Genomic DNA, 14473 nt, shown 5'->3' with positions numbered 1-14473 from the left:
ACCCAGCATTTCTGCATTGATTAATGGCCCATCAGATTAACAGCGGGGGTCCCTGGCAGTCCCATTCAAACTGAAAGGGACTGCCAGGGACCCCTGCTGTGTTAATCATATGGGTCCTTAGTCAATACAGAAATGCCTTAAACTTGCCTTAAACTAGCCAAGTTACACCCTGCACATACCCACAATGTAACCGGGCTAGTTTAAGGCAAGCTTTAGAATAGTCGTGGTCTCGTCTGTACCCTTCTTTCCTCCTTGTGCTCTGTGGTTCAATCAGTGCATGAATTCTATTTTTTTCATTTTCTGAGTATGTTGTTTATTTAATAAGCTATAAATCATCTCTCTACACTTTTCCTAACTCAGCATACACTGTTCATATTTGGAGTATTACTATGTATCGAGACTTTGCCAGGCAAATGCAATATGTTGAACAGTAGAGTAATACAGTTACTGATACATTTACTTATATGTAATTGAATGGAGGTTACTGGATTGTTAACTGTGTATTACCTCAATCCTTGGGGACCCTTGGATATTATCCTTTTGGAGTATTACATTGCACATTTTAACAGGTATGTGTGTGCTTGCCCTCATTGATCTGTAAAAACTTGCAATTGTTATTGCACCGATTACCGTCGATTGTGAAATCGTGCAATGTTGTTACCAACATTACTTATCACAGAAATATGTTGTCAGGTAATAAAACTGAACATTTTAGAAAAGAACGAAAACTCCAACAAATGCAGAAAAATGATCAAAACTTTTTTCAATATTTTTTTGTCATCACAGTTTTTATACAAAATTCATTAAAATTAATTGTAAACAATCATATTTGCAATCACATGTTTCAAAATTAGTTAACATAATACTATGTAAAATGTAACTTGCATGGTACAGGGATTTTCTCTAATTCATTTCAGACCCCTTTATCTTCACAGGGTTACAATCTATCATTTATAGCAGTGATAACAGAAGTATACTGTATGTTATAGTCACAGTTTGTAATCATTTTTTTTTTTTTTTTATAACTTAAATTTTATTGAGTATTACAGGTATATGATACAACATAAAATGTCAAGGAAATGATAATAATTTTAGCAAATAAAACAGGTAAAATGAGATCGCGAGGCTTTTCGAGCCCTACTTTGCTGGTCGATTTAAGATGAACGAAGTAATCAACAACACTATCCAATATATAGTAATAATAATATCAAAGACAAAAAGAAAAAGAAAGGAAAAAAAAAAAAGAGAAGGGGAGGAGGAAAAGTAGGGGAGGGGGTGGGGATGCGTGGGGATAGGGCGGGGGCGCTGCCTCCACGGTGACCCGCGGGCCGGTATAGAACCATCTCCTCCTAAACCGGTTGACTCTGAAGCACTGCTGTCTAAGGGTCTGTTTGTATGATATAAAATGCGCATTCACCTCCAAAAGAGAACGCACCTACATCTATTATAGCCAAATTGTGTTACTCTCAACCCCGGGGATATCTGTCTGTGTCAACCAGGGTGTCCAGACTTTTAGAAAATTGGTGCCAGTGTCGTTAACTAAACTCGTCATCTTCTCCATCTGGCATATAAACCACATGCAATTCCGAATCTTTGGGATGCTTGGGATATCGGGGCGTTTCCATAATGCTGCGATCTCGCACCGCGTTGCTATTGCAAAATGTGCAATTCATTTATTGTTTACTTTGGAAAGGCCCGTTAATCGTCTATTCAAGAGGACCAGCCAAAGGTTTGGGGGTATTGTGAGGTCAAAAATCCTCTGAATCCAATTTCTGATTTCCTCCCATATTGGAGAGATCCGCGGACAGGACCACAGCATATGTAACAGGTCTGCCGATCCCCCGCACTGCCAAGGGCAGAGCGGGGAGGATCCCGGCACGAACCTAGATAATTTCAGTGGGGTGAGGTACCATCTCATAAGGACTTTATATGCCTTCTCTTTGAGAGTGGTGCAGATGGAGCTCATTGCAGTGGCCAAATATATAGCGTTCCACTCCTCATCTGCCAGGGTCTCCCCTACGTCCAATTCCCATTGGGATCTGAAGGACGGTATCTGTTGTCCCGGTCCAGCTGGACCGATCACCTCCCCGTAAAACTGTGATGTAAGTCCCTTTGTGTTGGTCTCTGCCAGACAGAGCTTTTCAAAAGTCGTCAAAGGGGAGTATGGGGCAAATTTATTATAAAATGCTCTAAGCTGGAGGTATCTAAAAAATTCTGAGTGGGGTATATCTTTTTCTAACCTGATGTGATCGAATATTTTGACCTTTCTATTGTAACCCTCCAGATCTTTAATCCGTTTATATCCTTTCTGTTTCCAAATTGAGATATTACTGCCTGATAGGCCCGGTGCGAACATGGAATTATTCTTAAGGGGGACATCATAGTGTGTCTTGTCGTGAGGGAGTGCCTCACCTTGGAAAAAAAGACAAAAAGAACAGCGCAAAACGCAATAGTGAAGTAAATAGGTACAAATTATATTTGTGAAAAAATGGTGAGTATTAAGCGTACATTTAAGCAGAAGAATAAAAGCATATCTGTGCAAACATCAGCACAATGTTACCACAATGGAAAGCCTCTGGATGGAATGGTGTAGCCCTCTGGTGCAGCAGCTGTCTTCTGGCAAGTCACAGTGATATCTCTCACTTATCCTGGACCCCTGCAAGCGGCAGCTGCAGCCCTTGAGCTGTTCAGAGTTCCCCCACTGGTAGTGGCATCTGCTGGGCTCGTGGCAGTTCGTTTTTGGCTGTCCTTAGGACACAGTAATGCCTCAGGGCTCTCCTCTCACTGTACACACCGCGCGGCCCACGTGGGATCTTCTTCCGGCGCTCGCGCACTCCCGTGACGTCACGGATGACGCGCGATGTGGATTTCAATGGAGAAAGTCCCAAAAATAGTTGCACATTCAGAAAATCGCTAAAAATAGGTTAGGGAGGCTAGGATGGGGAACCAGACCCTGCCAATCTCTATCTCACCTCACCTCACCTTGGAAGCCTCCCAGATCGATAATGAGTTGGTCATTGAGGAAAGCGGTATGTCAGCGTACTTTTGCGCTGTTTTGGGTAACCAAATCAAGCTGCAAAGCTCTAATGGGGAGCAAACAGCACTTTCCAGCTCCACCCACCTTTTCAATTGTGGATTGGATTGCCATTGAACAATTTGGCTTAATTGAGCCGCTTTGTAGTATGATAACAGGCAGGGTACCGCTAGGCCACCAGCCAATACAGGTCTTTTCATATTTAATTTGTTAACTCTCGGTTTTCTTCCTCCCCAGATAAATTTAGAGATTTCAGACTGAAGTGAGAGTAAGTCCTTTAGTCTGAGGGGCACTGGTAGCGTCTGGAAAAGGTATAGGATATGGGGGAGTAAATTCATTTTGACGCTATGTATCCTACCTATCCAGGATATCCTCTGGGATGCCCACTTGTATAGATCAGTTTTCAGTGTCCGGATCAGGTTGGGATAATTTGCCTTATATATGCCTTTGGCCTCTTTGGTGATATGGACTCCCAGATATTTGATATATTTCTGTTGCCAATTAAATTTGAAATTTAGTTTTAATAATTTCTCGGTATGTCTAGGGAGATTGATGTTGAGGGCCTCGGATTTGGATTGGTTTATTTTGAACTCAGAGATCCTCGAAAACCTGTCTAAGAGATCAAATAGATTTGGAAGGGAGGTAAGGGGCTTTGTAATAATTAAGAGGATGTCATCTGCGTATAGGGCCACCTTGTGAGATTGTGAATGTGCGTTTAACCCCGAGATGTCCGGATTGCCTTGAATTGCGCCGCCAGTGGCTCGAAACATAGAGCAAACAGGAGAGGAGATAACGGGCACTCCTGTCTCGTGCCACTCTTAATTTGGAATGGAAGTGAAGGATAGCCCTGATGTATGACCCTGGCAGTGGGGCCTGAGTACAGCGAGAGAATCGCCCCACTCATCCGATCCCCAAAGCCAAATGCCGCAAGCGTCTCTTTCAAGTAGGGCCAGTCTATCCTATCAAAAGCTTTTTCTGCATCCAGACTTAACAACATACTTTGATTGTGATTTATATTAGCCAAATTCTAACAGATCAATAAATTGTCGGGTATTATCTGCTGCCTGCCTCCCTTTAATAAATCCGACTTGATCTGGGTGTATAGTATAAGTCTGGGTAGGATGAGACATAATCTATTGGCCAGTAATTTAGCGTATATTTTGATATCAGTGTTGATTAAAGATATTGGCCTGTAACTTTTGCAGTCCAGCGGATCCTTACCAGACTTATGAATTACAGATATAGACGCCTGTAGCATCTCTCGGGGGATGGGAGCTTCTGCTAGAATCGCATTAAAGACATGGAGCAGCCTTGGGGCGAGTAATTTGACAAATTTCTTATAATATAGCCCCGAGAAGCCATCTGGCCCGGGGGCCTTTGATGGTTTAAGTTCTTTGATGGCCTGTGATACCTCTTCAATAGAGAAATCCGCGCCTAGTGTCTCTCTATCTGTCTCCGTCAATCTCCCCAGATTTGAGCTGGCTAGGAAATCTCTCAGCATCTTGCTCGTTTTCGTATTGTGTGCCACTTTCTCTCCATTATATAGAGATTCATAGAACGAACCAAATTCTTCTACTATTTTCTTAGGGTTGGTTGTTGGGGTACCGGATTTTAAGCGTATAGCTTGGATGTTATACTTAGATTGCCTGTCACGTAACATACGGGCCAGCATCATATCCGGCCTATTTGCTTTCTCGTAAAACTTCTTCTTTGACCAACTCAGTAAGTTATCTGCCCTGGAGGTTAATAACATATTTAACTCAATTTTGGTGTCTTTTAATTCTTGTAGGGTTTGAGAGACCGGGCTGCTTTTGTGTTTTGAGGAGAGGGAATGTAATTTAGTTTGGAGCGTGGCAATTTAAGAATCTCTCTCCCTTTTTCTTCTAGCTGTGATGCTAACTAATGTGCCCCGTAATGTCGCTTTGTGAGCCTCCCATAATACTAAGTGAGATTCGACAGAGCCATAATTTATATGGAAAAACTGGTCAATTTCATTACCTATAGTATCACAGATCTCGGGGATTTTTAAAATTGATTCATTAAGCATCCAGTTCGCCCCTGGTCTATCAGCACAAATATTATTGCACCTCAGCTCTATTGGTGCATGGTCGGACCATGAAATATCATGGATCCCAGCTAGGGAGACCATAGGAACCAGTTGACAGGAGACAAAAAAGTTATCGATTCTGCTGTAGGAGCCGTGTGGATGGGAGTAGAACGTACAGTCTCTATCTGCTGGGTGTAATTCCCTCCATATATCAGTTAGTTGGTTAGCTTTGAGGCTTCTGCGTAATGAGGTTCCTACTCTCTTGCTGTCTGAGCCCGCCCCCCGATCTATCGAGGTGTGGTTGCATAACCATATTGATATCCCCTGCGAGCACGATGCATCCTCTAGCGGTGGAGTTCAAGATCCTGAAGAAATTATCAAAGAAGACCGCATCCTGCTCACAAGGGGCATAAACAGAGGCCAGCGTGATACACTGCCCACGAATTGTACCTACCAGAATGATAAAACGACCGTCTATGTCTCGCTTGGTAGACTGAACTACAAATGGAATTGTATTACTGAACAGAATGGCCACTCCGCGTTTTTTTACAGATGCTGAGGATAAGAAGACCTGGGAGAAATCTTTATCTAAAAATTTAGGCACGCAACTCTTGCTAAAATGTGTTTCTTGCAATAGTAAGACGTCCGCTTGTTTTCTCTTGTAATCGGAGAAAGCTAACTTTCTTTTGATTGGGCTATTAAAGCCCTTTACGTTGTGAGATATTAGCGTTAACGCCATCCTTTAGTGTGTGAAAAGAGTAACTCCTTAATGTCTTTCAGCTCACCATATTTGTCGTCTCTCGGTCTTGGTTGATCTGCTCCCGTGGAACGTCTATTTTCAGCAGCTCCCGTGCCCCGCCAGGACTGACACCTGCCCTCACAGGGGGAGGGAGGAGAGGGGGGACCGGGAAGGGGAAACAAAACGTGGGAACATACAGAAGGAATAAAACAAAATACAGAAAATAAATTAAAAACAGGTGTAAAATTAACCATAAGAGAAAATAACTGTGTATCAAGAGCTCGTCTCTGGGTCCCCCGAGTGCAGCTCTTATGCCCTAAGGGCCGGTCATTTGATCCCAACCTGAGGCGCTGACATCCTCCCCAGTCCGGGACTGACCGCCCTGGGACTTGTCTGTGGCCCTGTAACGTTAAGGGGCAATAACTGAAACACATGCACGACGCCGTGGGCGAATCCCACCGGCACATTTCCATGGATATTTTAAGGTATCTGGAGAGAAGTTAGTCTGGCTACATTGATATACATATACAGATGTAGCCCCTTTACCCCAACCCTAAGTGAGATTTGGTCTGCAACTAGTGTTTTTTGTGTAGAATGGTGCATACCTGTGAGGCAACAGGAGGGCTAAGCACTTCCACGGTGGTGTAGGGAATCATTAGGACAAGATTTACAGGGCACCTTTGTTCATTGGTTGCAGTGCCTCGAGTCAGCATGGATCCTCTGGATAGTAGGATGGTCCAGACTGACACCTTTCTTTAGCCCAAGACAGTGAATCACACTGGTATATGGTTCCATGGTATTTATTGCAGTGTTTAGGATGTTACACAGCAAGTATATCACTTTCCGTGTTTCCCCTAAGAAGGTCACTTCAAGGCTTGAAGCCCATCCAAGCTTCCTCCTGCATGGTGCTCCTCCTAATGCCCCCTTATGGTACACAGGGAAGTTGTTGCTCACTCAACAGAGGGACGAAAGAGATACACCCACTTTTGGGAGAAAGTATTTATATCCTGGGGTTGGGCTTGTAACCCTGCCCCATAACAGAGCAGGTATGATACTGGCCAGATTATCACAATCCAGCATGACACCCAGCCAGTATCTCCCCCAGGCTGACACTCTCTGGCTGTTGCTATGCCTGCCCTTAGATACAGCTTCTGCATCTAAGGCTGCAATAGCAAACAAGGCCTTATGGAGGAATTAACCCATCCACTGCCTGTACCTAACAGGGCTTACACTGGTAGGGCCCAGGGAAATAAGTAGCAGCCAGAGGCTAGGCTACAATCTCCCCCTGGTGAAATTCCAACTTGGACTACTGTACACGTGACATCACATATTGTACAACAACCTGTAAATTGGTTTAAACAGCACATGCATTAACATATGCATACATTAATATATTTGACAAAATGGCACCATACATAGCCATCCCTGGTTGATACCTGGATCTAACATGAGTGGTACTAAGCTACCTCATTAGTTGTGGGCGGATAAGGCTTCTTGATTGTATTGCCCTGACCGTCAGGTACTTGGATGGAGTAGCACATTCTTCTCCCAGACTTGGAGATATACTCTACTCTGTCTAGGTGTATATTGCGGCCCACTACCCATACCTTGAGAAGTTGTTTTGCCCTATCGAAATCACAGAACTTGGAGCCCTTGGTAGTGTTAACTAGATGGGTTATTATAGCTTTCTCCACCCATTCCATCCTGTGTTCCTCCGCACTCCTCACAAAATTTTCAGGGAGATAAGGATACTTATACCCCATCTTGCGGAACCTTTGCACTAGCACTCTCTCCACCCGGCTGAATTTCATGAGACCCTTTTCTCTGGCTGTGCCTGGTAATACACAGAATACTGATCCTTCCCTTAACAGTGTTTCTGTGCGCTCTTCCTTGATTGGAAATATACTGAGCATGGACCCTGACAGGCTATTCTTAGCTGACCCCATGTGTGCTAGTTCTGACTGAGATATGTCCTCCTGCTCCACCCGATCCCACCATGGTACAGCTTTCCCCACAGCTGATACAGACATAACAGGCATGACAGGCATGTTATCACATTTGACAGTGCTGCGTGGGACCTCGGGACTCACCGTGGACAAGGGTCTAAGTGTCCGGGGTCTTACACTAGGGCCTGGGTCAGCAGTGGAAGGCGAAATAGAATGGGCAGCTGGGGACAATCTAACGTCTCTAAAGAGGAAACTTTTTGGGGTCTCCCCAGGAGGAGCGACAGAAATTTCCACAGTCCCGGCAAGGCTTAGTTGACCATGGCTTCTAGTCTTGATAAATCTTGCCTCAGCCATGGCTACAGCATTGAGAGAGTCCCTTGCTACATTCTGCTCCCTGCAATGAAGGAGGAAGGGGTCCACAGTGGACCTGTTACTCACTGGAGAGGCAGCGGTAGCAGGTAAGCCCATCTGTCCAGACGGCTTGGTGGCCTTCTCTTCTCCCAGTGGTGGAGCTGTAATTGGTGTTGCTGTGCAGTCATCTGGGTTGGTGCTGGAAGGCACGTTCTGAGGGAATTGCTCCAGCAGCCTCAGCGCATCGTAGTGGCGTTTCACAGCGGTCACATAGGCGGCAGCTGTAGCGCGGGCCTCGTGCTCAGCGGCGCAGGTACAGATCAGCAGCTTCTTGCGCTTGGTCCCAGCATGGATAGCCATCCTGGATATCCCGTATGTCGGTTGTAACAGTCACCGGAACCTGCAGCTCAGCATCAGATTCCGGTACGTTGGAGATCTCAGCGCACAAGGAGGGGGTCTATGCAGGTACCTCATAGATATAATCGGCCTAATCCTCCGATTCACTGACCGCAGTCACTTCCGTAGGATTCTCCCTCTTGGAGCAGCTTACCGGAGCAGCAGCAGAGCGCACCTCGCAGTAAGCTGGTGGGGCTTCTCCGCGGGGCTTTGATAGTAGACTGAATGGCAGTGGCATCGCAACAGACAAGGTAGGACACAGCTCCGGTGGCGGGGTGGCATTAGGCATGTTCCAGAAGGCACTCACCAAGGCTGTAGGGCCTAGAAGGGAACCTTCTTTCCGCCCCATGTTGCACACCGAATGGAGCTCCATGGTAAAATCCGTTTGTGGGTAATTCGCTACCCTTTGCAGGTCAGGATAAAACAGTTCATATACCATGGCTAGGTAATGATTGGTGGCGTCACTTGTGGATCCCTGAGCCAGCGAGGTCAGCTTGTGCACCAATGTGTAGAGCATCCACAGCTCTTCCGTGCTCATAGTGGAGTGAGGCCAGAAGAACTCATCTGGTTTAGGTCGCATGAATAACACATGATAGATCGGGCAACTCCCCAATTCCTGGAGATATCCACCCCGATGGCTGCACAGAGGGCAAACTCCCAGCAAGAGAGTTCCATTTTTGTCCTTGATTACCAGGACTCCTCCAGTCAGGTCATAAACTTGATCAGTCTCTTCCATAGTGGAGCAAGAAAGCAGCTCTGCATATATGACTGTAGCTATTGAAGTACACGTGCATCTGGCTCTTCACATCCTGTTTGGTCCGTTTAGGCACACCTAGCTCCTCCCCCTGGTGAACCTGATAGTTCAATCCCAGAGCAGAATGAGAGCGGAATTTCAGCAGTTCGTGCCAATTTCTGCAAACTGACTGCCAGACAAAGCTTGCAACTGCAAACAACTTTTGCAAAAAACCATGTGGCTTCCCTGGTGTGGCGGGAATCGCCATTTTGAGGTAGTTAAACGGACCATGTGGCTCCCAGTCCTCTGGAACCGCCATTTTGTTATCCACACAGCTATAGGTATTTTCTGTGTAGGGAAGCATCCCCTGGCAGGCAAACCCCCCGTGAAGCACATTACACTTGTGACAAACAGTCCAGTTCTTTGCGATATTTTGTGCTTGAAACGTGCTACTTGTAAAGTGGTACTTCCTCCTTAAACGGAGGTTCTGGGTGACCCTAACCTACAATCAAGGTCCTCCCCTATGACAATACCTATTATTACTCTTACGCCACCCCATCTGAACCCCCGACACCATAGTCCTTTCCGGGGCGCTTGGGACTTCATTAACCAAGACACCCTTTCCAGATGCCCTATGTGCCAGCCTGCAGGGTGACCTAAAATAGGACATGTAGCTTCTTGTCCCAACCAAAATACCCCTTAGGGCAGTGCAGGCTGTAGTTTTCTTGGCAGATATGATAATCCCCTTTACACCACACCTGTCTCCCTCTCATCCTTCAGTACTCGAACTGTAAATGCACTTTCTTTCTATGGTTTCTTCTGCTGGTAAACCTGTCCTGTGAGAATGTCATCTCAGCAGCGCCTCCATTTGTAGCCCCTTTTACCCACACCCTAAGTGTGATTTGATCTGCTACTAGTGTTTTCGGTGTAGAATGGACAATACCTGTGAGGTAACAGGAGGGCTGAGCACTTCCGCGGTGGTGTGGGGAATCATCAGGACAGGATTTACAGGGTTCATTGGTTGCAGCGCCTCCAGTCAGCGTGGATCCTCTGGATAGTAGGATGGTCCAGACTGACACATTTCTTTAGCCAAAGACAGTGAATCACACTGGTATAAAACAATAATGGTAGACAGCACACTTGAAGCAAGGTAAATAAGATATCGTTTGCAGGGTGCAATTAGGAACAGCGAGAGGACCCCAGTTCCTCCCAAAACAATATATTAACACACTGAAATGTTCCAGCACTCACTGACTATTAGAAAAATGGTCAAAAAACGGAATATGCTAAAATGTGAATTTTAATGAAAAAAGCGAAATCTACAATAAACCTGGAATAATGTCACGTCAGCAGGAAATACACAAAATGGACCCTAAGAATAGGGATGTGGGAAAACTATACAAGAGAAGGGATACCACAATGGGAAAGGAGGAGGGAACAACAAAATAAGGGGTGGGAGTGGGTGAGTGGGTGGGTAACAAGGGGAGCAATGTTTCAGGGTAAGAACCCCTTCCTCAGGCCAGTTCAATCAAGTCCAAAGGGACAAAAGGTACTTCCCTAGACCCTTATAACCCCAATATATATATATATATATATATATATATATATATATATATATACACACACACACACAATACTTGAAGGGTATAATCTTATATTTGAAATATGACATACACATAAAATACAAATTACATGGTAGAAACAACATTCTGTGTGGTTCATTGGATAGCACAAGAGAAGTTATTTTTTAAAGATGTTTCAAAACAAGATACAAGTAGCACACGCAAAACCCTTTGGTGACTGTTTAGATGCTGAAGGCAATGCATTAGGAACTGATGGTGACTGGTTATTATCCAATCAGTTCCTGATGCAGTATCTACGACATCAAAATATTGTAATTTTTAACAACCACGCTGTAAATGCAAACTGAAGAAAGGGGAAGTTGTTTTACATCTTCAAAATATTTTATTTATATTTCATATACAATTTACAAATAAAAGTGGAAATAAATTGCACTGGTCTGAATTTGTTATTTCCAAACAAGTTAATTTCCATTGAAAGCGAATAGATGAATACACGACTAATTATTAACGTTGTCCCTAATATGCAAAATATTTAGCGGTTACAGTCTCTGAAGACTTTGATTTAGGTGACTGTACAGACTTATTTATCCATAAGAGCAAGGTAGTTGCTGTGTTTAGCATAATCCCAGAGACTACTGTGAGATAATGTATTAACTGCTCACAGTTGCCAGCTGAGATTAAGCCAATTCACAGCCTATTGCTGTAGTTTAGTCCTGCAAGTGAGTTCTTGTCTCAGTTATGTTCCTTTTCTAAATTCCTCCGTTAGTGGGAATGGCTCCATTCCACACACACACAAACAAAGAAAAACACCTGGCAACTGTGAAGATATGCAAACCTGTGCAATTCTCATTATCGCTGTGTTCATTTAAGAAATGTAATCAAGCAATGCATTCATCATTTCCCTCCCAGCAATGATTTTTTAGTACATACCTGCCAAGGTAAATAAAATGGAGACATGCTACTGATCATCCTTTAAACACAATGTAGGTCTATTATATTATTATTATTATTATTATTATTATTATTAAAATGCAAATGTTTGGCTATGTGTATTTTCAGAGCATATATTTTAACATAGCCTAGGTATGCATATTTCATTGTCTAATGCTAATGCGGCAGTAGGGAAAAGCTGATACAATACTTTTCTCCCCCCCTCCCCCTCCTAACTTTATTGGAAACTTTCAACGTAGCATTCAATTTTCTGGTTGAAAATGTGATTTCCGTTCTTGTGCTTGTCAAGATAAATTCAATAGGGATATTTCTTTATTGGTAACGTACGCTTTGCGAGTAATATTACAATAGGAATAAAAATGATGCAAAATGGGGAGAATTATGAAGATTTACCATAATAAAGTAGGCATAAAAAATAAAATTATATATGTAATAGTTTGCTTTTCTCTGCTACATGAATATTGTGGTATAAACAGGTTACATTGCTCTTTGTGCAAATTTAACATAAGCTTGGTAAAATAAAGCAGGTTCTAAAACAATTGCAAACGTAAACAAGAAATAAAGATGGAGATTACGAAAACTTTTATTGCTTTAGCATTATAGCTCCTATTTCGATAAGAATTCTCTACACAGTGATTGTTTCGATCTAGAAGCACTGCATATACAAGCATGCAATTAGTAGTGTGTGGACAAATTGCTGCCTTTCCTCAGTTAATTAATAGTGCCAATATTCTCTGAAGTGTGTAGGATACGATTTTTAAGCAAATGTAAATGTAGTGCTGCAAATGCCAAAGGCCCAGATCATGGTACTATTAATGATCCAATTTGTGTTGTTTTAACTGTAACAGTGTTTTCCCCACCCTATGGGAGATTCCCCTGTTACAGGTGTATGGTGCATGCTACCTGTTGGCTCACAAGAGGCTGAGGTGTCTGCCGATGTTTGTGGGGACTGCAGAACAGGCTTCTGGGGTACATACCCGACATTTCTCCATGGTACTCAATGCCTCCCTCTGCTGTAGTCTCCAGACGTATGAAGGTAATCTCCCACAGTAGAACAGACTCCTCTCCCCCCAGAAAGATTACACAACAGGCGGGAGGTATATATAACAGGAACCGGTTTATTCTTCTGCTTATCACAGTCTTTAGGCAGCCCTGCCCAATGCAGTCACAGCTCTGGTCTCTCAAACTTCAGATAGTCCCTGGACCTGCACTATGGGTCAAGGGCCACCGCAGCTGTCCAAGCTCTTCTCTGATCCTCTAGCACAGGCCTGCCCAACTCGTAAAGTGAAAAGGGCCGAACTGCTCCAAGGAAATATTTTTTGGGCTGTACGGGTTAAATCATTATCATCATCATCATCATCATCATCATCATCATCATCATCATCATCATCATCATCATCATCATCATCATCATCATCATCATCATCATCATCATCATCATCATCATCATCATCTCTCCTCCAGCACCTCTCATCATCCTCATCCCTCATATATCCCCAAGAACCTCTCACTATCAACCTTTACGATACTCCCCATCTATCTCTCATACCCCCATCTCTCCCCCTCACCCACACAATACCCCCCTCCACATCAAACACACAATACCCCCCTCCACATCAAATACACAATACCCCCTCCACATCCCCCCAGCCCATTCCATGTTAGCATCCCCCCCCAAGTCAGCATGCCCCCCACAAGTCAGCATCCCATGTCAGCAGCCCACCCCGCTCCCATGTCAGCAGCCCACCCCCCTCACATGTCAGCAGCCCACCCCCCTCACATGTCAGCAGCCCACCCCCCCCTCACATGTCAGCAATGTTGTGTAGGCCTGCTCTAGCAGAACAAGGGGAATAGGTAATCACTCACTCTCCCCTGAAGTGAAGAGAACCTGGGCCTGCCAGTTCACAGCAGCCCGGTGTGATACCTTGTCTCTATCACGGTAGAGACCCAACTAAAAATGTAGAGATGCAACCCCCTTGAGTACAGTAGGGGAATGGTACCAGGTCTGAACACAGACCTGATTCCACCTCCTCCCCTGTCACTCAAGGGTACTAAACAAAAATTGTGAGGCGCTACTTATGAAGGTGAAAATATATGTATATATAAATCAAAAATATTATGATAAATTACAAAAGTGCTCAAATATAATGAAAACTGGCAAACTTTGCTGCTCAACCCTCTTAGGAGAAGATCCAATTATCTCCTATCTGGAATGGTGTGGAGAAACTTGTGGGGAGCGCAGGTATCACCATAAACATGTAAGGGAAAAGAATAATAATAAAATAGTGTGGTATGTCTAAATAAACACAGCAACCTATGCAGGAATCATGAATGGGAACTCACATTCTCCCAGTGGTAATACAGCCTTTGAATAGCAATAGATGCAGTGGGTAGATTCAGCAATATGCAGGGGGGTCTTGCTTGTACACACTCCCTGATGGTGGCAGGACGAACCCTCAATGGAAATGAAATAAAGACAATTCCAGTGCAACACTGTATGTTCACTATGGATATATTGAAAAAGGCAATTGATATTGCACTTACATGATCAACATGTGCTTAGACACGTACAAATTGATGCCTTTTTCAATATATCCATAGTGAACATACAGTGTTGCACTAGAATTGTCTTTATTTCATTTCCATTGAGGGTTCGTCCTGCCACCATCAGGGAGTGTGTACAAGCAAGAACC

At 44.0% G+C, this 14473-nt stretch overlaps 1 protein-coding gene across 1 annotated transcript; it reads right to left on the bottom strand.

Moving 5' to 3' along the window:
• Nucleotides 1-1255: 1255 nt before the first annotated feature.
• LOC142492937 (uncharacterized) lies at nucleotides 1256-10800 on the bottom strand. Its single transcript, XM_075596217.1, has 2 exons — nucleotides 2983-10800; nucleotides 1256-2412 (listed from the first exon to the last, which is right to left on the bottom strand). The coding sequence occupies exon 1, from the start codon at nucleotides 8475-8477 to the stop codon at nucleotides 7278-7280; it is 1200 nt and encodes a 399-aa protein (XP_075452332.1). The 5' UTR covers nucleotides 8478-10800; the 3' UTR covers nucleotides 1256-2412; nucleotides 2983-7277.
• Nucleotides 10801-14473: the final 3673 nt, after the last annotated feature.

This window comes from Ascaphus truei, chromosome 4 (genome assembly GCF_040206685.1).
Source record: "Ascaphus truei isolate aAscTru1 chromosome 4, aAscTru1.hap1, whole genome shotgun sequence".
Classification (NCBI taxonomy): domain Eukaryota; kingdom Metazoa; phylum Chordata; class Amphibia; order Anura; family Ascaphidae; genus Ascaphus; species Ascaphus truei.
This window is presented reverse-complemented; position numbering and strand designations above follow the sequence as displayed.